Raw genomic sequence first — 27,500 nt, forward strand, 5'->3', positions numbered from 1 at the left:
ACTACAGGCAGGCCAGTCTAGTACCCGCTCTCTTTTACTATGAAGCCACGTTGATGTAACACGTGGCTTGGCATTGTCTTGCTGAAATAAGCAGGGGCGTCCATGGTAACGTTGCTTGGATGGCAACATATGTTGCTCCAAAACCTGTATGTACCTTTCAGCATTAATGGTGCCTTCACAGATGTGTAAGTTACCCATGTCTTGGGCACTAATACACCCCCATACCATCACAGATGCTGGCTTTTCAACTTTGCGCCAATAACAAGTATATATATGTACATATATATATATATATATATATATATATATATATATATATATATATATATATATATATATATATATATATATATATATATATATATATATATATATATATATATATATGTGTGTGTGTGTGTGTGTATATATATATATATACGTATATATGTATTTTTATGTATATAAAAGTATATATATGTACATATATGTATGTATGTATATATACATATAAGTATATGTGTATATATAGTATATATATATATATATATATACATATGTGTATATATATATATATATATATATATATATATATATAAATATATATATATATATATATATATATATATATATATATATATATATATATATATATATATATATATATATATATATATATATATATATATATATATATATATATATATATATATCAGTGGAGGCTGGTGACTTCCAGAATTGAGGAGGCCATTTTTTTCCGCTTGCTCACTTCACTCGCGATGGAATGTTCCCTGTTCTCTTATCTGTCTTTGTGCTGGCCAAAGGCATACTATTTGGAGTGTAAGCTACAGTCAGAAAGTTCTTGCTGATGCAATTCATTGTGCAGAGCTTAGCCTTGTGCCTTCCTGAAGAAATTACATTGCTGTAAGTCTATGAGCCTGCCTGATAATTAAGCTGAGAAATGACATTTGGATGTTATATAAACGCCAAGTGAACATGTGTAAAAGGCAGGAATTTTAATTATGTAGTTAAAAACAATTTTGTTTAGCTTACATTTTTCATTCTTCTACAGCTTCAACATGTAATCACCAATTTAATCAAGTTTAGCATATAAAAAAGATAAGATAACACTTTCTTTATCATATGTAGTTTTATTCAATATATTTAATATAAAATATGTAAAAATATGGTTCCAGTTGGCTTTATCTGCTGAGAAACACAGACAAAATGGAGTGTTATTACTACTGAGAACTAGTGGTGTAACACTGGTAGAGACATCTAATTAGTTCAACTCACATCTGGTTTAGCTGAGGGGCGGCATGCTCTCTCCTGGACTCCACTCCACAGGTTGGTGCTGGCTTCATTTACTGAGAAATACAGGACATGAAATGCCTAGAGTGAAGGGTTTAACGTTAACGCATATCTATCTCCAGCCCAAGATCTCAAATTGCGCCAGAATCTCGCCGATTTCCGAGGTCGTTTTAAGAAAAAGTATTTGGCTATATGAGCTATAAACTTCACGGATGATAGCCAGGGGTGTTCTCTAAATTTCCTGAAAAGCACAAGTTGATAGGACACTCGTAGCCACTATGGCGAGTGTTTGTTTGACTGAAGTGGCTGGCGAATTCTCAAAATGGCTTCTGTGTTGATTAGGAAAGGAAAGGATTGATTCCAAATGAACCAGTAGCATGTGATTGGACGAACAAAATGTCAATCTTTCAGCCCTGGACACAATGCATGGTGAGGCCAGGCCTCCGTTGCCCACCCATTTTCAGTGATCTGGCCAATCACATATTGGCATGAAAAAGCATGCATTACATTGACTTCTATGAGAAGCTAATTTCCTAGGGGAGGCCTGGCCTCCCTTAATACAAACTGATAGGGAAATCTGGCCTGTTGCTTTACAATTGCAATATTGGGTTTTAGCCATGGGAACATTTAGATTTATGAACAAAACTAAAATAATATGAATATAAAAAATAAAAAATATGTTTTTTGTTAAAATAAATAAATAAAATAAATATATTTATTGTTTTTTTTAAATCTCTCTCTTCTCTCAAATTATTGGGGAGGCCAGGCCTCCTCCACCTCTATGGAGGAGCCTCCACTGATATATATATATATATATATCAGTATATATAAAATTAATTTGCTTTGTCACATTTAGCACACAGTTAAGATGTGCGTTTTTGTCCAGTTAGCTTAGCGTTATCGACCCATATTAGATTGGTTTTACCGTATTTATTGGACATACCTGCTGTAAAGTAGTTGTAATATTAAATACATGTCTATGTAAATAATAAATACAGTAAACACTGCTTGCTTCAACTCATTTGCGACCGTTTACATTACAATAGTGCAATCAATGTCGTTTGTATCATACTATTTATTAAAAATATAGCAAACAACGTGTATGGTACCATGTCTCTCCGGGGGGTGGCGACAACATTTCAATTTACCGGTTTGGACACCACCGAAGAAGAAAAAGCGGAAGTTAGGAACGCATCACTAAGAGATCGCGTATGCCTGTATTTTTTTCTGTTTATGGCGTGTTAAAATTAAATTGAGTATATTTAGAAGTGTTATTTCGCCGTAGACCAAACCTCACAGTTCATTACAGCCTCGCACTTTAAAGCTGCTCGGGCTAGCTTACCTTGTTAGCTGCTAACAAAGAGACGCAGAGAAAGTTAGCAACAAATGCTAACTGTTAATTGTTTGAAAAACAAAATGTGTCATGTCCAAATGCTGAGAGCGTTGGTGAGTGAAAGATTGACTGCGGTGGTGGAAGAAATATTTGTTGTATTAGAAAGAACGATAGCAGAGTACGAAGAAGAACTTTGTCGAGCAAAAGAGGATAACGAGCGGCAACGTCAACTGCTGGATGCTGTTTTCAAGCCTCAAATAGAAGGTATGTGGGGGTTTTTTTTTTTTAATTAATTGATTTACATGAAACCAGTCTTGTAAATATAAGCAACGCGTTCCTGTAATCATTTTTTAAGTGAATTGCACCAATTTATGGTCAACCTCTTTCATACAAAGTCAATGGGGCTGAAGGTCTTAGCGTTGACCGTTTTGGTTAAAGTATTCACACTAAATTGCTAATAAATAGACTTTGCTGAAAAGCTCTCATTTTAAGAACACACTCAGACACAGCCATGAGCACTTTCACTTCTAGAAAGAGATTCAAACCTTCGTTAAGGTCTGTCTGCTTGCCTGTTATCTGAACACTTCAAGTTAATTTGGACCTAAAGTTGTATTTATTTATTTTTTGCTCAACACAAAGTCCTTAAATCGATTAGAACCCCTCAACATTGTTACTCGAGGTGTCCTAAGTTTGGTCTGCAGCTCATTTTCAATAGGCTCTCTGCGTGTTATAATAATTTATAAAAATAACAATATATATTATTTTTGTATATATACAGTCGTGGTCAAAAGTTTACATACACATTTTAAGAACATTATGTCATGGCTGTCTTGAGTTTCCAATAATTTCTAAAACTCTTATTTTTTTTGTGATAGAGTGATTGGAGCACATACTTGTTGGTCACAAAAAAACATTCATGAAGTTTGGTTCTTTGATGAATTTATTATGGGTCTACTGAAAATGTGAGCAAATGTGCTGGGTCAAAAGTATACATACAGCAATGTTAATATTTGCTTACCTGTCCCTTGGCAAGTTTCACTGCAATAAGGCGCTTTTGGTAGCCATCCACAAGCTTCTGGTTGAATTTTTGACCACTCCTCTTGACAAAATTGGTGCAGTTCAGCTAAATTTGTTGGTTTTCTGACATGGACTTGTTTCTTCAGCATTGTCCACAGGACATTGGGATGGCCATTCTAAAACCTTCATTCTAGCCTGATTTAGCCATTCCTTTACCACAAGGTTGTCAAACTCTGGCCCGCGGGCCAAATTTGGCCCGCCGTGTAATTTCACTTGGCCCTTGAGGCGATATCAAATTAACACTAGAGCTGGCCCGCCGATTATATACAGCAGCGGTGCCGCGGTACCACCGCATTCACCGCTACTTCTCATACTTGCCAACTCTCCCGGGAGACTCCCAAACTTCAGTGCCCCTCCCAAATATCGTCACGTCTGCCTTTCATTCAGTCCAACTAGTGCTGGCCCAGTCACATAAAATGTGCGGCTTCTTGCACGCACACACACGTAATTGCAACCATACTTGATCAACATCGATACAGGTTACACTGATGGTAAATAACTTCAACACTGTTAGAAATATCCGCCACACTGTGAACCCACACCAAACAAGAATGACAAACACATTTTGGGAGAACATCTGCACCGTAACACAACATAACAAATACCCAGAATCCTTTGCAGCACTAACTCTTCCGGGACGCTACAAGGTGTGTGTGTGTGTGGGGGTGGGGGGTGTACTGCTGTCCACTGCTCCCCAAGGGGATGGGTCAAATGCAGAGGACAAATTTCACCACATCTAGTGTTACTTTAATCTTTTTTTAATCTTTAATTTTGTAGCGTCCCGGAAGAGTTAGTGCTGCAAAGGGTTCTGGGTATTTGTTCTGTTGTGTTTATGTTGTGTTACGGTGCGGATGTTCTCCCGAAATGTGTTTGTTATTCTTGTTTGGTGTGGATTCACAGTGTGGCGCATATTTCTAACAGAGTTAAAGTTGTTTATACGGGCACCCTCAGTTTAACCTGTATGGCTGTTGATTAAGTGTGCGTTGCATTCACGTGTGTGTGCGTACAGAAGCCGCACATGTCCTGTGTCTGGGCCGGCACGTTGTCAGAATGGATGAAAAGCGGACGTTAAAGACAATGCCTTTAAGGCACGCCCCCAAGACTGTGGTCCGGGTGGACTACGAGATATAATGACTGGTGAACACCTTCGTTCGATAATGAAGGTTGCCTCAGCTCAAAGCCTGAGCCCCGACATTAATGAACTAGCATCCAAGAAAAGATGGCAGGTATCTGGCTTGGGCACATCAGATTAGATCAGTGTGTTGCAAACTGAGCAGTTTAAAGTCCTGAATGGTTGGTTTATTCATTATTTTATTTTCAAATTTATTAGCCTGTGGAAAAAGTTAATGTTGATATTTACCTCAGAAGGCTGCAAATAGAAAAGAGGCATTACATTTTTATTTAAATAGTATTTGATATGCCATTGATATTTTTAAATTATTGTTATTATTATTATTATTTGAAACTCGATTTTGCATGTCACTATAAAGTTATATAAGCCTTGCTTGTTCAATATTCAATGCAAAACTTGTTTGTGTCCCTATTAAAATGTTAATTTGTTCAACCCTGGCCCGTGGCTTTGTTCAGTTTTAAATTTTGGCCCACTCTGTATTTGAGTTTGACACCCCTGCTTTACCACTTTTGACGTGTGTTTGGGGTCATTGTCCTGTTGACGTTTTGGTTAAATCTGGCTTTCAAAATGTAATAATTTTCCTAATATTTACCCGATTAAAAGTAGGTTGCTATCATTGGAAAGTTTGCTTAACAAAGAAACAGGAAAAAGAGGGTTCATCATGTTATAACAGGGGTGGGCAATTAATTTTTACCGGGGGCCGCATGAGCAACCCGAGCACTGCTGGAGGGCCACATCGACAATATTTCAATTAAATTTTGCTCAATATTATTTTTGATATATACCGTAAGATAAATAATAATAATAATAATAATAATTAATAATAATAGTAATACTTCAACATAGTGTGTGTAACAGCATTCCATGACTAATATAAATAAATTAACATTAATAATAAATGACAGTAAAATAAGCACACGTATGACTGAGGAGTCATAGTGTAACTTTGTGTGGTGTTTGAGTTGTCCGACTTTTTGTTGGCCATAAACGCACCAGTGGTTTAATGGTATGCGTGTTGGTGACAGATGACAAGTTGGTTTTGGCCTGGTTTGTACGGCAGAAAATGACTAGTTTTTCGAGATAGAAGTGTTTTACTCATGTTTTTGGTGTGGTTATGTCCGAATATAAACAGTTTTGCTCAATAAAGTGATCGATATAATTATTTTCCTCGAAGCATCTCGATAGACGTTACAATAATTGAACGGTGTTCAATTGAACGGTGTTGACGAACACCGTTAGGGCCGCTTGTTGTCACTGTCACTCAAAGTTGCATTGCAAAATTAAATAGAATAAATATGTTTATTTTGTTTAGAATTCAGATGGGATTTGATTTGGTGCGCGGCATATATTTGCTGTGCGCAGCGGACGCTTGAGCAGTGCGCAATTGCGCAGGCACGCACCTTAGAGGGAACGTTGCTTGGCAGTCCATGTCTTGTTGAAAACACGCCATTCTTCATCAACTTTTCTCTTTTTAGCGTCTCGGGTGTAAACCGTGCATCACTTGTCGCTGCATGTGCACCTTCACTCGCAGGTTACACACGGACACACGCCCATAAATAATACTTTTCAAAATAAAAGCAGCACAGTTGTATTGCGCGCACGACATAGATGTTTTTTCAACTTTATTTTGTCATTTGTGATTGCAGCTGTTCACATTCACTCACAATCACGCACACGCATACGTCCACACGGAAGTAATACAAATAACGATTTTCAAAACAAAAGCAGCACCGTTGTATTGCACACTCGACATAGATACTTTTTAAAATTTATTTTGTAATTTATAATTGGCCTCACGCGGGCCGGACAGGGACGCACAAAGGGCCGGATGCGGCCCGCGGGCCGCAGAATGCCCAGGTCTGTGTTATAATGATGTTTAATATATAAATAAATTCTACATGAAACATGAAACAACCGAACATAAAACTGTGTCTGTCAATACCGAAAAATATCATTTATCATTATCATATCTACATGCCTTTGTGTGCGTGCACAGCAAGTTGCATACATCCTGACCATGTTAAGGTGACGTTCGTGTGTGTAAGTGCACTGTAGAGTCACGCAGTGCACGTTTTTTTTGTGTCTTACCCTCACATGTTTAGTAACGCAACACTTTATTATCCATTGTATTTATAAAGACCTCTATTTCTTCCGTGTGTTTGTGTTCTGCAGACGTCCGTGAAAAAGAACTCGTCCCTAAACAGCAGGAGTGGAGCGCCAGGGTGGCGCAGAAGGAACCTTGGTGTCCCCAGGTTAAAGAGGAGGAGCAAGTGGGGACTCAGGAGGATGCTGACATCCGCAAGTTCCCTGTGACTTGCGTGATTGTGAAGAGTGAAGATGACGAAGGTGAAGCTCAGTGGTCACGGCCTGGTCACAGTCGAAGTGCGGAGACGAGAAGATCCGAAGCCGACTACTTTTTAGCTCCCCTATCAGATGGTGACGACATAGTGTCACACTCCCCTGACTCTAAAACTGATACGACGTGTCACACTTCCACCCAACACATTCAATTCTCTCAATGCGACAAAAGGTTTGACAGCAAAGGTAATTTAAAAAAGCACAGGAGAGGCCACACTGACAACAAACACTTGAAGTGTCCAGAATGTGACAAAAAGTTTCGCAGCAAGACTGATTTGCAAAGACACGTGAGGAGCCACACGGGGGAAAAACCTTTCAGCTGCCCATTTTGCGATAAGAAATTCTCCTTAAAGGGAAATTTGATGGCGCACCAGAGAACGCACACAGGAGGGGAAACTTTTTCCTGCACGTTGTGCAACAGAAGCTTTCGCGTCCATTCAGCGCTGCGGAGGCACACGAGGACGCACACCGGCGAAAAACCCTTTTCCTGCTCGCTGTGCGGGGAAAGATTCTCTCAGAAAGGTCACATGATGAGACACGCAAGGACGCATACCGGCGAGAAGCCCTTCAGCTGCAACGTGTGCGAGAAAAAGTTCTCTGAAAAGTACAATATTAAGAAACACAAGTGTTCTTGTTGAAATGAGGTAAACGTACAAAAAAAACCTGCACCGTTTTTCAAAACCAAACAAGGAATCCCACGCGTTGGTGACTCAGGTTCCTTGATTTTTTTTTAAGTGTGTTTTTTATCCGTGTTGGCCCTGCGATGAGGTGGCGATTTGTCCAGGGTGTACGCCGCCTTCCGCCCAAATGCAGCTGAGATAGGCCCCAGCACCCCCCACGACCCCGAGAGGGACAAGCGGTAGAAAATGGATGGATGGATTTATTAAAGGACTTTGATAAGGAAGGTGAGAAACACTACTGTATTAAAAAACAACAAACTTGTAGCAAAGTACGGAATTTTTTTTTTTTTTTTTTACAATATTGTATTTTACAACTTCCTAGTTAGCACATGTTGCAGGGGGACCCTTTAAAGGAAGACACACTAGGAAGCAGTGGCGGGCTGTGCGTTTCCCACCTAGGCCTTCAGTGATGTCCTACTTAGTCCGACTTTAATAAATACCACTCAAAATACCATAATTAATGTAACCACATGACCACGGCTGGAGAAATGCTATACAGCAGGGGTCACCAACCTTTTTGAAACCAAGAGCTACTTCTTGGGTACTGATTAATGCGAAGGGCTACCAGTTTGATACACACTTAAATAAATTGCCAGAAATAGCCAATTTGCTCAATTTACCTTTAACTCTATGTTATTATTTAATAATTAATGATATTTACACTTAATTTAACGGTTTAAAAGAGGAGAAAACACGAAAAAAATGACAATTAAATTTTGAAACATAGTTTATCTTCAATTTCGACTCTTTTTTTATTTCAAAATTCAACCGAAAAAAAGGAGAGAAAAACTAGCTAATTCGAATCTTTTTGAAAACATTTAAAAAATAATTTATGGAACATCATTAGTAATTTTTCCTGATTAAGATTAATTTTAGGATTTTGATGACATGTTTTAAATAGTTTAAAATCCAATCTACACTTTGTTAGAATATATAACAAATTGGACCAAGCTATATTTCTAACAAAGACAAATCATTATTTCTTCTAGATTTTCCAAGAACAAAAATGTTAAAATAAATTCAAAAGACTTTGAAATAAGATATAGATTTGATTCTACAGATTTTCTAGATTTGCCAGAATAATTTTTTTGAATTTTAATCATAATAAGTTTGAAGAAATATTTCACAAATATTCTTCTTCGAAAAAACAGAAGCTAAAATGAAGAATTAAATTAAAATTTATTGATTATTCTTTACAATAAAAACAATAAATTTACTTGAACATTGATTTAAATTGTCAGGAAAGAAGAGGAAGGAATTTAAAAGGTATATGTGTTTAAAAATCCTAAAGTCATTTTTAAGGTTGTATTTTTTCTCTAAAATTGTCTTTCTGAAAGTTATGAGAAGCAAAGTAAAAAAATTAATGAATTTATTTAAACAAGTGAAGACCAAGTCTTTAAAATATTTTCTTGGATTTTCAAATTCTATTTGAGTTTTGTCTCTCTTAGAATTAAAAATGTCGTCTGAAAGTTATAAGAAGCAAAGTAAAAAAATTAATGAATTTATTTAAACAAGTGAAGACCAAGTCTTTAAAATATTTTCTTGGATTTTCAAATTCTATTTGAGTTTTGTCTCTCTTAGAATTAAAAATGTCGGGCAAAGCGAGACCAGCTTGCTAGTAAATAAATAAAATTAAAAGAATAGAGGCAGCTCACTGGTAAGTGCTGCTATTTGAGCTATTTTTAGAACAGGCCAGCGGGCTACTCATCTGGTCCTTACGGGCTACCTGGTGCCCGCGGGCACCGCGTTGGTGACCCCTGCTATACAGAAACACACTTGTGTACTACAACATTTAAAACATACCTTACATGGTACTGTCCAAATAAAAAATATTGTAAAGAACATATTAAATGTGGCAAAATAAATAAATAAAATATTCAAACTTTTTCTTTGTGAGTTAAAGTGAGAACCGATGATTTCTCTGCTGGCCGGGTATGGCTCCGGTGCCCCTTCCTACTTTTCGCAAATTACAACTTGTGATTGGATTCTCACTTGGGAGTGACAAGTGAAAATCCAATCGCAGTCACGTTTAGCGTAAGGCTACTGTCAGAAAAATTGTATGTAAATTATCAAAAAACTTTCCGTTCTCTAAGTTCCCAATGAACAGACAAGAGGTTGTCTTTGTTGCACCAAGCAAAGGCTTGGAAAATTTCCATTGTGTACGATGGGAGGAGACGGAATGGGGGTTATCTATTGTGATCCAAGACTTGTCCAAGCTGAATCCAGGACCAGCCCAAGCCCGAGGCATCTTTTTCTTTTGTATTAAGGTGACCAAAAACAATGACTGTTTACATACACCCCATTCCTTTGGAAGCAGATGTTGTTGTGTAAACAGGGAGTGTCCAAATAAAGGAGGAGACGTAAACCTTTTTCGCCAGAGCGTGGGTGACAGTGTAAGAGGTTACAGGTTGACACGTTTCTCCTCCTGATTCTTTGCTTCTTGTCTTGTTTAATAGATGTCATCAGTGTTTGAACCTGACAGCTACCTAGATGGGCTACTGTCAACAACTCGTGATCTGATTGGCTATCGCAACTGTCTATCCAACAGAATTCATACAGCGCTGGCCACAAGCTAGCTAAATTCTGATTGGATAAAAGCTCTAACGTAAAAACAAGCAACACATGAGCCTAATAAGACATGAAGAGAATATGATGAATACTTTATGGAAAGTAGATTAAAATTAACTTTTATTAATTTATGATCAAGAGTGTGAATGTTGTCTGTCTATCTGTGTTGGCCCTGTGATGAGGTGGCGACTTGTCCAGGATGTACCCCGCTTTCCGCCCGAAGCAGCTGAGATAGGCTCCAGCACCCCCTGCATACCCCGAACGAGACAAGCGGTAGAAAATGGATGGATGGGATGGATTTATGTTCGGCCAGCAGAGAAGGCCTTGCTGGCCCTAACGGCACACCAATACTAGGAAGTGAGTCTCTAATGACTGTACTCACGGCCGGGAGGGGCGGGGGTGCAGTTATCACAATTACATGTGAAAACTCCCTGAGGATGCAATAAGGTTTGACGCTGACCGCCAGTAGTTCAATGTCCCTGCTACATAGTTGTGTACGTATACAACTCAATTGAATTCAATTTAAAAGCTGCAAATCAGCCTTAGCTTTTTGATTTTACAATGTTTAAACACGTGTAGTGTGACCATTTCCATGCTTTTATTCTTGTCTTTTTCTCAAACTGACCGTGTTTGCATGCATGTGTTCTACACAAGCAGATAATGGGTTCTTATTAATATTTTAGAAGGGTTCTTTTGAAAAACTAACAGACGGCGGAAATACAATTTTTAGTTGATGTTAATAATTGTCTTAACAACAATGATATCGCAAACTATAACATTTGTATGTGGAGTAAATTAACTAACTCATATTGTGTTCTACATATGGTGAATGTTCATATTCTTCTTGGAGAAAGCAAACCTTCAAGTTTAAGCAAACAGTGGTATTTCATTTTGAGCACAATAAGATAAGGCCCCGTTTACACTAATTCAGGGTAAATCCCACCTAACCTTATCCTTGTCCACACACACACACAATGGTCGTTTAAGACCCCCTAATACGCATGCGTGGAAAATGCGCACGTCATAGTCACCTCCAGTGTTGCTTTGTGTGCAAGTTTTTCAGTTTAACTTATCTGAACAATATCCAGTGTTGTGGTATTTCAATTAACTGGAATCCAGTGTGCTGTGGGGCCCTATTGTAGTGAATTACACCTGAGCCATCATAAATGGATCAAATCTTTATTGGACACGAAAGTACACGATTTGACAACAATCAATCTAGGGATCTAGATATCTGGTTAGGACACTCTTCACTCTTTTGCCTTTACCTTCATTGTCCATTCGTTTTTGGTGACTTTATATACTCTGGACCTAGACGTTGAGTCCGCAAAATACATGGCGGACAATAACTGATACAGTCTGCTTTGCCAGTCCAAAAGCATTCGCCGTTTTCCGTAGTTAGTCTTCCCTCGACGGCCATGTAATACAAAGCACACGCTACCTTTTTTATCACATCCACGGTAGCCCGCATTCTCGTTGACTCTCCTTCGACAAATGGACAAAGTTTTTCGGTAAGTAGAATCACAGCTGACCTCGACATTCAAAAGTTCTCTTGCCGTCAGATAAGTGTTGTATCCCAAATAGCTGCAATCTCTTTCTCCAAAGGTATTCATGTGTGATTTCCACAAGCGTCTGTACATGTAGAAGAAGGAGAAACACGAGCATGTCTGGAAGACCCGCCTCCATATTTCCAGTGGTTAGCTCCGAGTTACGAAACCGCTTTATTATGAAGCTGGCTTTGGCGCGTTATTTCTGACGTCACTTCTTGTGTGGCGGGCGGTCTTTCTGGCGTCACTTCCTCTCCGAACTCAGTTTGTAAACGATCAATGCGTCCATACAAAGCTAAGAGCCGGAGTTTCAAGAAATACATGGAGCACTTACCCGTGTAAAACTGTGTCCGAGGAGGGGAACCTTAAACGATAGTTTAGTGTGGCTGAAACGGGGCTTAGGCTAGATAATTATTCGTTTAAGGGGTTATCCGGCTTAGTGTAGACATAGCCTTAGTTTGATATTCGCAGGTGCAATGGATCAATTCTCGTAGGAAAGAGGCCCTAATTGGGACTTCGGAATGCAAAAGTGATAATATCCTTGAGAGGAGACTACGCGTCTAGCTCAACGCCAACATTTAAGTTATGGTTTAAAGCAGTTGTTTTCCAGACACTTACACACAAACATCTCCTTTTATGGTCAGGATGTGCTCTCCTGACGTACACACACACAGACAGGAAGGAGGAATATAAAACTGATGGTTTGGCTTCTCCAAGTTAGGAGTCGTCCATATTTGACCTGACCTCCTCCCAGGAACTGCGGTCCTGTGTAATGACGCTCGCTTGTAATAAAGCAAATTTTGGTTCAGTAAAGCCTCTGATGATCGCCGTTCAACGATTGTGCCACTACAGTTTGAAAGATCTGAAAGAAAGATGTGTTCCAGTTGTTTATTTTGTTAGCTACCAGGGGCCGTACTTATCAAGCTTCTTAGAATTACTCCTAAGAAGTCTGCTAAGAGTTGACTTAAGAGTAAATAAATTATTCGCTGAAAGCTGCACTTAAAAGTTAGTTATCAAGCGTCTTACTCACACTTTCAGCGAAGTGTAGGACTGAATCTTAAGTGTCACACTCAGAGCTGAATTACGACATTACTATGTGCCGTAAACGGAATTTTAGGTGACGTCATTTCTGTGTCCATAGAAATGACCAATCACGGAAGGGAATCCGTTGTCTAAGAATAAATAAATATCTTGGAAATATTTAAGTGGACAATGGGAGTGTATATTTTGACAATAAACTACAAAATAATACAAAACAAACTAGTCCCCGCCGGCACTCACGCTACCGCTCCCTCTCTTCTATCGCCCACACACTCACTGACGTCACTCACCTCACGGCCACACACATACGTTACTGTCATAACATTTTCTTTCCAATTCATTAATTAGGCAACTAATTTGAAACTGGTGTGGGTGGCTCTATATATACTAGCCCGCTGCAGACACATGCAGAAATCAACAAGGAATCGAAAAGTATTAAATCTGTGACAAAAATAATATCCGCTCTGTCTAAACGATACCGTTTGATCAGCTGCTCGTCATCAAAAAAAACAAACATTGTTCCGTTCCCTGAACGTTTGCGCACGTCTCTCTCGCCTCAGTGCCATCCCCTGCTGGCAACTCCTAACCACTTAAGACACCTCTGAAGGTCTCTTAAATATCGTGGAGAGTAGGAGTGATTCTTAGACTTAAGAACGTTGATAAAAAGCTTTTATTCTTAAGTTTGAGAGTAGGACTAAATTTCGCAAATTCTCAGGACTTAAGTGTAAAATGGCACTCTAAGAAGCTTGATAAGTACGGCCCCAGGACTGCAACTCACCCCTACTTTGATAGTTGACTAGTCATCAACTGTCTTAAAGATTACTAATCGGATTGGCTCTAATTTGGCCATTGGCTTTTAAATTCATTCATAATTATTGATTTATACTGTCACTGTGCTGCTCATTGGGCTGTTACAAAATAATAACTATATTAAATGTTTGCCCATTTAAAAGTGAGGACCGGAAAAGGGCTGATAAAAACAAAGGGTCAATTGTTTGAGGGGATGTGCATTGCTGATCTTGTCATCCTGGGCTGGACCTGAAGACGACATGGTGGTGTGAAGGATCAAAGGAGACGTCGTTGACGGATGTTTGAAAAACCAACCTACTGTATTACAAGGTAGGTAGGTAGGTCTTTATTGTCATTGCACAAGTACAACGAAAACTTTGTTTTCAGCACAACCCCGTTCAAGATTAGACAAACAAACAGTGTGCAGGGTTAAAGAACAGGAACGCTGATGGGTCGCCACAAGGCGCCCCGTAAAAGATGGGGAAAAGGTCAACGCTGGGGGAGGATGAGTAAAAAAAATACAATCTACAATGGGCTCCTAAGGGGTGCCCAGTCTGGAGTGGGAAAAAACCGCCATAGCAAAGCACTTATACATATTACAACACCTCGAGACTTGCAACAGAGGGGAGGGAGTGGGGGCCACGGTGGCAGGCTGCAGCTCTTCAGGCGCTGCCCATCCATCCATCACCCCTAAGGGATTCGCGTCAGGGGCATGGGATGGGAGGTGGCGTATGTATGTGTGGCGTATATTTTTGTGAATGCATGTGTGTGTGTAAGCCCGCTGTGTGTCTTTATTCCACGGCCTTGATGTCGCGCAGTCGCTAGTCCGAAGTCAACAACAACAAGTGCGTGTCCATGAGAGACAAGAAGGTAGTTTGTTGTGTCTTTGCCGCACTGTCCTTCGGGAGAGTCTCGAAGGCAGGGAAACAATCCAAGTTAGAATGTTTTGTATGCGAGTGAAAATAAAATTTGCTTTTCACTCTAAATTGTCTATGATTGATCCTCAAAATTAATCCTGCGGGGCAGACTGCAAGCGAGACAAGGGAGCGTCATTAAACAGGCCTGCAGTACCTGGAGGAGGTGTAGCTAAAATATATCTCTCCCGCCTTGGAGAAGCCAAACCACCAGTTTTATATTCCCCAATAATGTCATCTCATGCCTTTGTGTGTGTGCACAGCAAGTTGCATGCATTCGTGTGTGTAAGTGTCATAAATTAAATGTTGGGGTTAACATAAACATGTGTTCCCTTCCCACGGACGGGGCTGTGACTTTGCATACCAAGGGCAAATTTACAAGTCGTTTTCTTCAGGAGAACTGATATCGTCCAGATGTGATGCTAAACGTAATGGCCATACTTTTTTTATTACCTGCCCACAATGATATACCCCAAGTTACCTAAAACTGACGGTCCATTTTCTCCAAGAGGAATGTAAACATTCACCATAATATGTGGTAATATCAACAGACACTACAGAGGTAAAAAAAAAAAAAAAAAACGAGGCCAAAGCTGGATGGCTTCTTCATAAAGAAATTGGCTTGTATTATATTTTACTCTGTTTTAATTCCACGGTATACAAAAAGTTTTCGTGTTGAAGTCTGTCTGTTTATAGGTTTTTCTCCACTGTGTCTTCATTAAGAACATTCTGTCACTCATTAGACGGGTAGGTTTTAATTTTGTCATATACTTTAAAAACATTGACTTATTTCAGCTTCTATATCTTTTTGTTTTGTTGAGCTTGCTGGTGTGAACCAGGGCTCTTTAACTAACTTGCTTTAAGGGCCACAGGATGGAGCCTGGACAAACCTAATAGTCTTACCCCAAAGAACCGCATGATGTCAGAAGGAAGTCAGGGAGCGGGACTCATCAATCATTTTGATTGATGATGAAGTGAATTAATTAACTCATACTATGTTCTAGATACGGTGAATGTTTATATTCAACTTGGAGAAAGCGAACCCTCCGGTTTAAGTAAATAATGGTTGCAGCCGTAATACATTAAGGAGCCTTACTTGGACATTGGCATGTGGACTGGGTTAACTCTCTCACGAGAAGAGGCAATACATTCAGACTTCGGAATGCAATGGTGATAGCTCTATCCTGGAGGAGAGACTTTATGTTTATCATAAACGTCAACCTACAAGTTATGGTGTACATCTGTTGTCTTCCCAGTCTCCTTACATGGTCAGGTTGTACTCTCCTGAATTAACACACACCCAGACAGAGAAAGAAGAAATATAAGACTGTGGTTCGGCTCCTCCAACTTAGGAGTGCCTCATTTTATTGACCTGACCTCCTCCAAGAACTGCAGTCCTGTATAATCACGCTCGCTTGTAATAAAGCAACTTTTGGTTCAGTAAAGCGTCTCCGACGTCTCTTTTGATCCAACCGAGGATGACAAGACCAGAAATACACATCAATTAGTTTTTGACAATTCGACAGAAAGGTGGTCCTGTACTGTTTCTCCCCATAACCCCATGGTAAGAAACCCCTTGGAAGAGATTTGACAACACGGCATCCTTCTTGCAATCGAAAGGAGGGGAACTTTTTCTCCTACGCGTGTTCGTTTTATCTCTAATAAAGCCCACCAAGTCGTTGTCAATTTTCAGATTCGCCATCTCAGATTTATTTTACAGTGTGATTGTTCGAGGGAAAGAAATACAATTCCCTCGTGGCCACATGCAAGGAAAAGGAGACGTCCTACTTCCTCTGGCTTCTCGCAAAATGTCTGTCTTCTCTTTCTCTGGCTTATTTTTACGACTATTGCCACCCGCAAAATACCTCGCACCCTCATGTCCGAGCTCTATTGTGTGTCCCTTTATATGTGTTACTTCAAAACTAACCCTTTGCAGTGATACCTAATAATTTACTATAACTATGGGCAATTATTTTGACTCTGAGGGGGGGCCAAATTAAGAGAAAAAAATGTGTCTGGGGGGCCGCTATATCTGATTTTTAGGAACACTAATACAAAACCTCACAGTAATGTCCGATTGAATGCTAAAAACATTATGACAGACCGCCTTAAAAAAGGAAATGGAATTTAAATTTTTTTACTGAATGAGACACCCAGAATGTACATGAAAATAAAGAATGTGGGATATACAATATTAACTCGATAAGACACTGAATATTGACAACATATGAACGTCACACCCCCTCTCGATGGACATATTTTACCATCAGGCGAAACGCAACAAAAATGCAAAAAAAATAGCGAAATATGAAAGCGAAAAAAACCCCACCTACAATCTGATATTTCACTAAGCTTTAGAACTTTGTTATAAAAATCTCCTTCCACGTCTGTCCCTGACACCCGCATTTCAGGCTGGCCGCTCTAGAAACACTCTGTGGAAACGCTCCCCACCCACACTGCTTGGTGCCTCGTCTGAGCTGCTGTGACTTAGATTACCATAGTACAGGGGTGTCCAAACCTTTTCCACTGAGGGGCCGCACACGGAAAAATTAAAGCCTGCGGGGGCCATTTTGATAGTTTTCATTTTCAAATCATAACAAAATATATGGATTTTGGGTATTTTTTCCCTTTAGGGCTCCCGGGGACCATAAAGGGTCTAAGTCATTAAAATGTTAAAAACAAGTCAAATTATTTTATTTTTTTATTTTTATTTAACGCTTACAGTAAATCTCTACAGTATATCAACTCCAGGTTGATATAAAATTTAAAAAACCAAAAAGGTTTTATGCCTTTTCTGTCAAGACAACAGCTATATTTATTTTATTCACATAGAAAAAAAATAAATACTTGAATTTCAGTGTTCCGGTGGCTATCCATTAGATGGCAGTATTGTCCTGTTTAACTTCTCCGTTCATTGGGCAGGCAAGCTGTTTATATTGTGGGAAAGCGGACGTGAGAACAGGCTGTCCCCACTCAGTCTCAGGTCCGCATTGAGCTGGAGGGGGCGTGGCCTCCAACTCCGGCTGAATACCGGGAGTTTGTCGGGAGAAAATCTTTGCCGGGAGGTTGTCAGGAGAGGCGCTGAATACCGGGATTCTCCCGCTAAAAACGGGAGGGTTGGCAAGTATGTTTCTGTTCCACCATCAACAACAACTCTCTCTCTCCTTCCCGACTGCTGCCTTTAACAGAGCGACAGGTGATCAGACAAACACTTTCAGCTGGGTCATCCACGCACCTGTCGCTGATTTGGAAGCCGGTCCTGGCACACCCCGCTTCGCTGCAGGTCCGCAGGCCACGCCCCCCCCCCCACACTGATCAAAAAATGTTTTTACTCCATTAGAATATACTCAAAAGCATTATATGAGTGAAATTTTTTGTTTTTACAAGAATTGCCGTGTATGGTCATAGTATTTATATACAGCATGCTCAAATATTTTCATGTACATAAGACGTGTGATTGTAAATAATGTTAATGAGATTAAACCATATTAAAATTCCCTTAAAAAAAAAAGGTACCTTTTTAATAAAGAAAGCCTTTTACCCAAAAATGTGGTACTCGTTGAAAAAAACAACTCAAAAAAGGGTTCATAGTTTTGAAAACCCAGAAACAGCTCTTTTTATACCAAATATGTGTTATATGTGTTTTATGTCGCACGTTTGCACCAAGAAAAATTCCTAGTTTGTGAACCCGTTCTCAAACAATGGCAATAAAACTATTCTGATTCTGATTCTGATTCTGAAATTGAGTTAAAATAATACCTTTATGACCCCAAAAATGGATTGCTCTTCATAAAACTCGCAACTCATAATTTGGGTTATCAAAATAACCCAGTATTTTTTAGCGTGTAACTAGCTGTAAGGAGACAGGATGTGGAATACCCCCCCCCCCCCCCCCCACACACACACACACACACTCTTCTTATCTCAAGGAAGAGCAGAATGTCAAGGAAGGCAGGAAAGGAGACAAAATGACTTTAGTTCTTTTTTTCGTATTCAATTTATATGACGTCAGCACTTTGATTGACGTTTTGACAGATTTTTTTTTTTTTTAATATTATCTAATGTGTGTGTGTCTGTGTGTGTGTTTTCAAAGGGGGGCCCACTCTGTTGCATCAGAGTTTGAAGTAGAGGGAGAAAGCCAGTGAAAGGAGTGGCAGTTATGGGCGGGGGAAACTTAAGAGTGTGTTCAAGACTGTTCCCTCTTGACGCTGACTGGTAGTCAGAATCGATACAGGCCTCCACCCAGTCATCACTCCAGCGACGGTAAGTTTGAGAGCGGTGTAAATGACACTATATAATCCAGTTAATGTAATTGAATAAAATTTGCTCTGCTTTAGGAATCGGAGTAGTCGTCGCCTTCATCCTTGGATGATGCCATGATGATTAAAAATAGAAGACATCGCAGCATTCTGTCAGTGTCAAAACCATCACGTTCCCTTCATTGGTAGACCTACCAGTCGGTAAGTTTATGTAATATATATTTACACTACCGTTCAAAAGTTTGGGGTCACATTGAAATGTCCTTATTTTTGAAGGAAAAGCACTGTACTTTTCAATGAAGATAACTTTAAACTAGTCTTAACTTTAAAGAAATACACTCTATACATTGCTAATGTGATAAATGACTATTCTAGCTGCAAATGTCTGGTTTTTGGTGCAATATCTACATAGGTGTATAGAGGCCCATTTCCAGCAACTATCACTCCAGTGTTCTAATGGTACAATGTGTTTGCTCATTGGCTCAGAAGGCTAATTGATGATTAGAAAACCCTTGTGCAATCATGTTCACACATCTGAAAACAGTTTAGCTCGTTACAGAAGCTACAAAACTGACCTTCCTTTGAGCAGATTGAGTTTCTGGAGCATCACATTTGTAGGGTCAATTAAACGCTCAAAATGGCCAGAAAAAGAGAACTTTCATCTGAAACTCAACAGTCTATTCTTGTTCTTAGAAATGAAGGCTATTCCACAAAATTGTTTGGGTGACCCCAAACTTTTGAACGGTAGTGTAATTACATAAGATTTGCTGTGACATAACCAAACAACCACAAATTTTAATATTGCAGACTACCTCCCGACTATCTTACAAAACTGTCAGTTGCAAATATAATGAATAATAACAACAGGTTACGTCAGATTTTTACCTTGCATGATCATAACTTCAAGCATGTCTTATGTCTTGTGAATCGATATTAGTGTTGTAATAACATACCAATATTTTGGTACCGGTACTAAAATTATTTCGATACCTTTCGGTACTTTTCTAAATAAAGGGCACCACAAAAAATTGCATTATTAGCTTTATTTTAACAAAAAATCTATCAATCAATCATCCATCCATCCATTTTCTACTGCTTATTCCCTTCGGGATCGCAGGGGGCTCTGGAGCCTATCTCAGCTACAATCGGGCGGGAGGCGGGGTACCTCTAGACAAGTCGCCACCTCATCGCAGGGCCAACACAGATAGACAGACAACATTAAAGGCCTACTGAAACCCACTACTACCGACCACGCAGTCTGATAGTTTATATATCAATGATGAAATCTTAACATTGCAACACATGCCAATACGGCCGGGTTAACTTATAAAGTGCAATTTTAAATTTCCCGCTAAACTTCCGGTTGAAAACGTCGATGTATGATGACGTATGCGCGTGGCGTTAACGGTTGATACGGAAGTATTCGGACCCATTGAATCCAATACAAAAAAGCTCTGTTTTCATTTCATAATTCCACAGTATTCTGGACATCTGTGTTGGTGAATCTTTTGCAATTTGTTTAATGAACAATGAAGACTACAAAGAAAAAAGTTGTAGGTGGGATCGATGTATTAGCAGCGGACTACAGCAACACAACCAGGAAGACAGAGATGGATAGCAGACGCGTTAGCCGCCAAACTCACCTTAACTTCCTCCGTCTCGCCGACCGCATCTGTGATCGGGTGAAGTCCTTCGTCGCACCGTCGATCGCTGGAACGCAGGTGAGCACGGGTGTTGATGAGCAGATGAGGGCTGGCTGGCGTAGGTGGAAGGCTAATGTTTTATCATAGCTCTGTGAGGTCCGGTTGCTAAGTTGCTAAGTTAGCTTCAGCGTCGTTAGCAACAGCATTGTTAAGCTTTGCCAGGCTGAGAATTATTAACCGTGTAGTTACATGTCCATGGTTTAATAGTATTGTTGATCTTCTGTCTATCCTTCCAGTCAGGGGTTTATTTATTTTGTTTCTATCTGCATTTGAGCCAGATGCTATCACGTTAGCTCAGTAGCTAAAGAGCTTCGCCGATGTATTGTCGTGGAGATAAAAGTCACTGTGAATGTCCATTTCGCGTTCTCGACTCTCATTTTCAAGAGGATATAGTATCCGAGGTGGTTTGAAATACAAATCCGTGAGAGGAGAGAGTGTGGAATCCAATGAGCCAGCTTGTACCTAAGTTACTTTCACAGGGAAAAAAGATGTTTGCACTGCATTCTAGTCCGTCACTCTAACGTTCCTCATCCACGAATCTTTCATCCTCGCTCAAATTCATGGGGTAATCGTCGCTTTCTCGGTCCGAATCGCTCTAGCTGCGTTGAAAACAATAGGAAAATATGAGGAAGCGAACAACCGACTACGTCACGCTACTTCCGGTAGGAGCAAGGCTTTTTTTTATCAGAGACCAAAAGTTGCAAACTTTATCGTCGTTGTTCTATACTGAATCCTTTCAGCAAAAATATGGCAATATCGCGAAGTGATCAAGTATGACACATAGAATGGATCTGCTATCCCCGTTTAAATTAAAAAAAAAATCATTTCAGTAGGCCTTTCACACTCACATTCACACACTAGGGCCAATCAATCAATGTTTATTTATATAGCCCTAAATCACAAGTGTCCCCAAACGATGCACAGGCGAGCGGTCCACCCCGGGTCCCGACTCTGGACAGCCAGCACTTCATCCATGGCCACCGGACCTGTGTCCGCCCCCTCCACAAGAGATAGGGGGGCAGAGGAGAAAAGAAAAGAAACGGCAGATCAACTGGTCTAAAAAGGGGGTCTATTTAAAGGCTAGATTATACAAATGAGTTTTAAGATGGGACTTAAATGCTTCTACTGAGGTAGCATCTCTAACTTTTACCGGGAGGGCATTCCAGGGTACTGGAGCCCGAATAGAAAACGCTCTATAGCCCGCAGACTTTTTTTGGGGCTCTGGGAATCACTAATAAGCCGGAGTTCTTTAAACGCAGATTTCTTGCCGGGACATATGGTACAATACAATCGGCAAGATAGGCTGGAGCTAAACCGTGTAATATTTTATACGTAAGTAGTAAAACCTTAAAGTCACATCTTAAGTGCACAGGAAGCCAGTGCAAGTGAGCCAGTATAGGCGTAATATGTATAGGTATATAAAGGTATATACAGTATAGGCGTAATATGATCAAACTTTCTTGTTCTTGTCAAAAGTCTAGCAGCCGCATTTTGTACCAACTGTAATCTTTTATTGCTAGACAGAGGGAGACCCGAAAATAATACGTTACAGTAATCGAGACGAGACGTAACGAACGCATGAATAATGATCTCAGCGTCGCTAGTGGACAAAATGGAGCGAATTTTAGCGATATTAGGGAGATGAAAGAAGGCCGTTTTAGTAACACTCTTAATGTGTGACTCAAACGAGAGAGTTGGGTCGAAGATAATACCCAGATTCTTTATTGAGTCGCCTTGTGTAATTGTTTGGTTGTCAAATGTTAAGGTGGTATTATTAAATAGATGTCGGTGTCTAGCAGGACCGATAATCAGCATTTCCGTTTTCTTGGCGTTGAGTTGCAAAAAGTTATCGGGCATCCATTGTTTTATTTCATTAAGACACGCCTCCAGCTGACGACAATCCGGCGTGTTGGTCAGCTTTAGGGGCATGTAGAGTTGGGTGTCATCAGCATAACAGTGAAAGCTAACACCGTATTTGCGTATGACGTCGCCTAGCGGCAGCATGTAATTGCTGAAGAGTGCAGGTTCAAGAACCGAACCCTGGGGGAACTCCGCACGTTACCTTAACATAGTCCGAGGTCACATGATTATGGGAGACGCACTGCATCTTGTTAGTAAGATAAGAGTTAAACCAAGACAAGGCTAAGTCTGACACACCAATACGTGTTTTGATACCCTCTAATAAAATATTATGATCGACGGTATCGAAAGCAGCGTGAAGATCAAAAAGCAGCAACATGGATGACATCCATCGTTAGCAATAGATCATTAGTCATTTTTGCGAGGGCTGTCTCCGTAGAGTGATTTGCCCTGAAACCGGATTGAAAAGGTTCACAGAGATTGTTAGACACTAAGTGTTCATTTAGCTGCTGTGCAAGAATTTTTTCGAGGATTTTCGAAATAAAGAGAAGGTGGGACACCAGTTGGTCGTTTACCAAGAGGTCAGGATCGAGGTTAGGTCTTTTGAGCAGAGGATGAATAACCGCTTTTTTGAATGCTAGGGGAACAGTGCCAGAGGAAAGTGATAAGTTTATAATATTTAGCACTGATGGACCTAATAATACAAAAAGCTCCTTGATAAGTTTCCCAGGAAGTGGGTCAAGTAACCATGTTGTTTGTTTTATCCCACTTACACGTCTTAATAATTCCTCTAATGTTATTTAATCAAAAAGAGAGAGACTATTTTAGAGGGCAGTATCCGTCGTATATACAGTCGTATCTGTGTTAATATAACCCAGTTGTAACTGGGATGTGTTGTCTTTAATCTCCTTTCTAATGAGTTCAAATTTCTTATTAAAGAAATTCATAAAGTCATCTGCCGAGTAGTTGGAGCCACTGGGAGGAGTTGTTGGGTTAGCGATGCTACTGTACTCATACTTGCCAACCCTGCCGTTTTTAGCGGGAGAATCTCGATATTCAGCGCCTCTCCCGACAACCTCCCGACAGAGATTTTCTCCCGACAAACTCCCGGTATTCAGCCGGAGCTGGAGGCCACGTCCCAAAAAAAAAAAAGGCTGCCGCAGCTGCAATTAGACTTGACCAGACTCCGGGTACAAGTACTGGAGTACCAATTGCTTGCCAGGGAAGATCTTCCCCAGGAAGCAAGGATTGACCGGTTTTGGGCCATGCTAGGGAGAGATGGAAGATTCCACACTCTCGTGCATTTGATGAAAGCACTCTTGTGCGTGCCACACAGCAATGCATCATCAGAGAGGGTGTTCAGCATGGTTAGAAAAATAGTGACAGAGAATAGAAAGAGGATGGACAATTCAACCCTTAACAAAGCATTGTACTTTCAAGTACAACAATGAGTAGATGAGTGTTGTGTGTGTGTGTGTGTGTGTGTATATGTGTAAATAAATGAACACTAAAATTCAAGTATTTCTTTTATTTATTTATATATATATATATATATATATATATATATATATATATATATATATATATATATATATATATATATATATATATATATATATATATATATATATATATATATATATAAAATACTTGAGTTGGTGAATTCTAGCTGTAAATATACTCTCCTCTTAACCACGCCCCTAACCACGCCCCCCGCCCAACCACGCCCCCCCACCTCCCGATATTGGAGGTCTCAAGGTTGGCAAGTATGACTGTACTAAACAAAAATTTAGGATTGTTTTTGTTGAGGCGGATGAGATTTGAGTAATATTTAGCTTTAGCTAAGGTAAGCATGCGTTTATAAGTTATTAAACTATCACTCCATGCTTGATGGAAAACCTCAAGTTTAACCGCGCGCCATTTGCATTCCAGCTTTCTACATGATCATTTATGAGCTCTAGTTTCTTCTGTAAACCATGGGGTGCGCCATTTAGGGGCCCTTTTTAGCTTTAGCGGTGCTACACTATTAATGGTTTCAAAAAATCTTAGGGTACATTATGTTACATGTTTCTTATTGCAGTTAAGTCCTTAAATAAAATAGTGAACGTACTAGTTAGACAGCTTGTCTTTTAGTAGTAAGTAAACAAACAAAGGCTCCTAATTAGTCTGCTGAGGTATGCAGTAACATATTGTGTCATCTATCATTCTATTATTTTGTCAACATAATTAAGGACAAGTGATAGAAAATGTATTGTTAATCTACTTGTTCGTTTACTGTTAATACCTGCTTACTTTCTCTTTTAACATGTTCTTTCTACACTTCTGTTAAAATGTAATAATCACTTATTCTACAAACGAGGCATAATGATGTAATGTGTACATACAGCTAGCCTAAATAGCATGTTAGCATCGATTAGCTTGCAGTCATGCAGTGACCAAAAATGCCCGATTAACACTCTAACAAGTCAATAACATCAACAAAGCTCATCTTTGTGCATTCACACACAGAATACAAAGTTTGGTGGACAAAATGAGACAAAGAAGAAGTGGCATAAAAGACAAACTACGATGAGTTCAAGGATCGCTGAAATTAGTAGGGCAAAACAGCGCTTGCCAAATACTCTCATCAGTGAAGCATGTTTAATATAAACAATGGGATTTCTAACAATTAGGAAGATTGTGTCAGGTTTGTCCTCCTACAGAAACCATAGTAAAACATTATTTATTTATTTATTTTTCACAAAAAATATGTATTTTTTTCATCTATTTCCATTTTCACACATCTTTGAAAAAGCTTCAGGGAGCCACCAGGGTGGTGCTAAAGAGCCGCATGCGGCTTTAGAGCCGTGGGTTGCTGACCCCCGTTATGAACCATTTGCTCGCCTAGCAAAAATTGCTATTGCGACATCCAGTGGACACATTAAGAACAGCAGTTTATTTTGTAGTGGAATTTCTGCCCTTTTCACTTTTTCCTATGTTGTACCATTTGAAGAGCATATGTGTGTAAGAGTTGAGCGTATGGTCGCCCTGACATTGTACAAGATGTTTTGATTGTTTGTTATGGCTAAGGGATTCAAGGATGTTGCAGAACAAACAGGTCCAAAACAACTGGACCTTGACACACGAGGGAAACATAAATAACCAAGTAGACCAAGTCTATGCATGATTCGCATGATTCTCGCTTCATCCAACGTCTCCGGAGACACTGTCTGTTTGCATGGCAATTCAATCCAACCTTGTACCATTTGATTATGGGTAAATAAAACTTTTGTACTAAATTAACTTTTGTTGCTGTTTAAGATTCGGACATTCCACCACAATTTCTTCTAAAAATTCAGCTCATATTTACACGATTAAACTCGTTTGTGGGCTTGATCCGGCTCGCGGGCCGCATTTTTGACATCACTGTTTTAGGGCCTGCAAATGCAACTGCTCTAGTTTGTTTCTAGTCATGGGGCAATGAAGAAGAGACTCGTCACATGACCTCAGTGATCTTGCAGGAAAATAAGGGGACAGCAATTCTGATAAATATGGAGGCGCCGGCCCATTTAAACATTTGTAAACAAACTTTAAAGGCCTACTGAAACCCACTACTACCGACCACGCAGTCTGATAGTTTATATATCAATGATGAAATCTTAACATTGCAACACATGCCAATACGGCCGGGTTAACTTATAAAGTGCAATTTTAAATTTCCCGCTAAACTTCCGGTTCGAAACGCCTCTGAGGATGACGTATGCGCGTGACGTCAATCATTGAAACGGAAGTATTCGGACACCATTGAAGCCAATACGAAATAGCTCTGTTTTCATGTCATTATTCCACAGTATTCTGGACATCTGTGTTGGTGAATCTGTTGCAATTTGTTCATTGCATTATGGAGAAAGAAGCTGAGCAAGCAAAGAAGAAAGTTGTCGGTGCGAAGTGTCTATTTTGCGAGGGAAGTCAGCAGCAACACGTACACAGCCGGCGCTTCTTTGTTTACATTCCCGAAAGATGCAGTCAAGATCGAAGAACTTGGACAACAGAGACTCTTACCAGGAGGACTTTGATTTGAAAACACAGTTGCGATACCGTGAGTACACAGCTGCGCTTCCAAACATTTGATCGCTTGCTATAACTAGCTCGAGCTAGTAGCTAGGAGCTAGGAGCTAGCATTAGGATGAATTTGTGGCATATTAAATATAAGCCTGGTTGTGTTGTGGCTAATAGAGTATATATATGTCTTGTGTTTATTTACTGTTGTAGTCATTCCCAGCTGAATATCAGGTCCCACCCGCGCGCTTCCAAACATTTGATTGCTTGCCAGTACGTGCGTGTCATGTACGTAACTTTGATTAAATATATAAGCTTTATGAACCTTGGGTTAGGTGAACGGTTCTTTGGGCTGAGTGAGTGTGTGTGTTGTGCAGGTGTTTGAATTGTATTGGCGGGTAATATGGACGGGATCCCGTCCATATTACCCGCTCGAGCTATAACTAGCTCGAGCTAGTAGCTAGTAGCTAGGAGCTAGCATAACAAACACCTAGGTGTTTTTATGCGGGATTAATTTGTGGCATATTAAATATAAGCCTGGTTGTGTTGTGGCTAATAGAGTATATATATGTCTTGTGTTTATTTACTGTTTTAGTCATTCCCAGCTGAATATCAGGTCACCCCCGGCTCTCACAGCATCTTCCCTATCTGAATCGCTTCAACTCCCCACTAGTCCTTCACTTGCACTTTACTCATCCACAAATCTTTCTTTATCCTCGCTCAAATTAATGGGGGAATCGTCGCTTTCTCGGTCCGAATCTCTCTCACTTCATGCGGCCATCATTGTAAACAATAGGGAACTTTGCGTATATGTTCAACTGACTACGTCACGCTACTTCCGGTAGGGGCAAGCCTTTTTTTTTATCAGATACCAAAAGTTGCGATCTTTATCGTCGTTGTTCTATACTAAA

At 39.8% G+C, this 27,500-nt stretch overlaps 1 protein-coding gene and 1 long non-coding RNA gene across 3 annotated transcripts in view; both read left to right on the forward strand.

Annotated features, from left to right (window-relative positions):
• Positions 1 to 2,424: 2,424 nt before the first annotated feature.
• Positions 2,425 to 8,154, forward strand: LOC133662488 (zinc finger protein 771-like). Its single transcript, XM_062066536.1, has 2 exons — positions 2,425 to 2,887; positions 7,005 to 8,154. The coding sequence occupies exons 1-2, from the start codon at positions 2,677 to 2,679 to the stop codon at positions 7,826 to 7,828; spliced, it is 1,035 nt and encodes a 344-aa protein (XP_061922520.1). The 5' UTR covers positions 2,425 to 2,676; the 3' UTR covers positions 7,829 to 8,154.
• Positions 8,155 to 18,697: 10,543 nt separating this feature from the next.
• Positions 18,698 to 27,500, forward strand: part of LOC133662495 (uncharacterized) — a 16,322-nt gene continuing 7,519 nt past the window's right edge. For both annotated transcript variants that reach the window (XR_009828116.1, XR_009828117.1), the window contains exons 1-2: positions 18,698 to 18,992; positions 19,067 to 19,189. This is a non-coding gene — a long non-coding RNA (uncharacterized LOC133662495). The remainder of the gene's footprint in view (positions 18,993 to 19,066; positions 19,190 to 27,500) is intronic.

Source organism: Entelurus aequoreus, linkage group LG02, assembly GCF_033978785.1.
Source record: "Entelurus aequoreus isolate RoL-2023_Sb linkage group LG02, RoL_Eaeq_v1.1, whole genome shotgun sequence".
NCBI classification, from domain to species: Eukaryota; Metazoa; Chordata; class Actinopteri; order Syngnathiformes; family Syngnathidae; genus Entelurus; species Entelurus aequoreus.

Bases quoted from the DNA above. Each gene is read 5' to 3' on its own strand.
- LOC133662488 (XM_062066536.1), top strand. From the start codon at position 2,677: ATGCTAACTGTTAATTGTTTGAAAAACAAAATGTGTCATGTCCAAATG. The intron at 2,888-7,004 runs GTATGTGGGGGT...TGTGTTCTGCAG, and splicing joins TTTCAAGCCTCAAATAGAAG to ACGTCCGTGAAAAAGAACTC.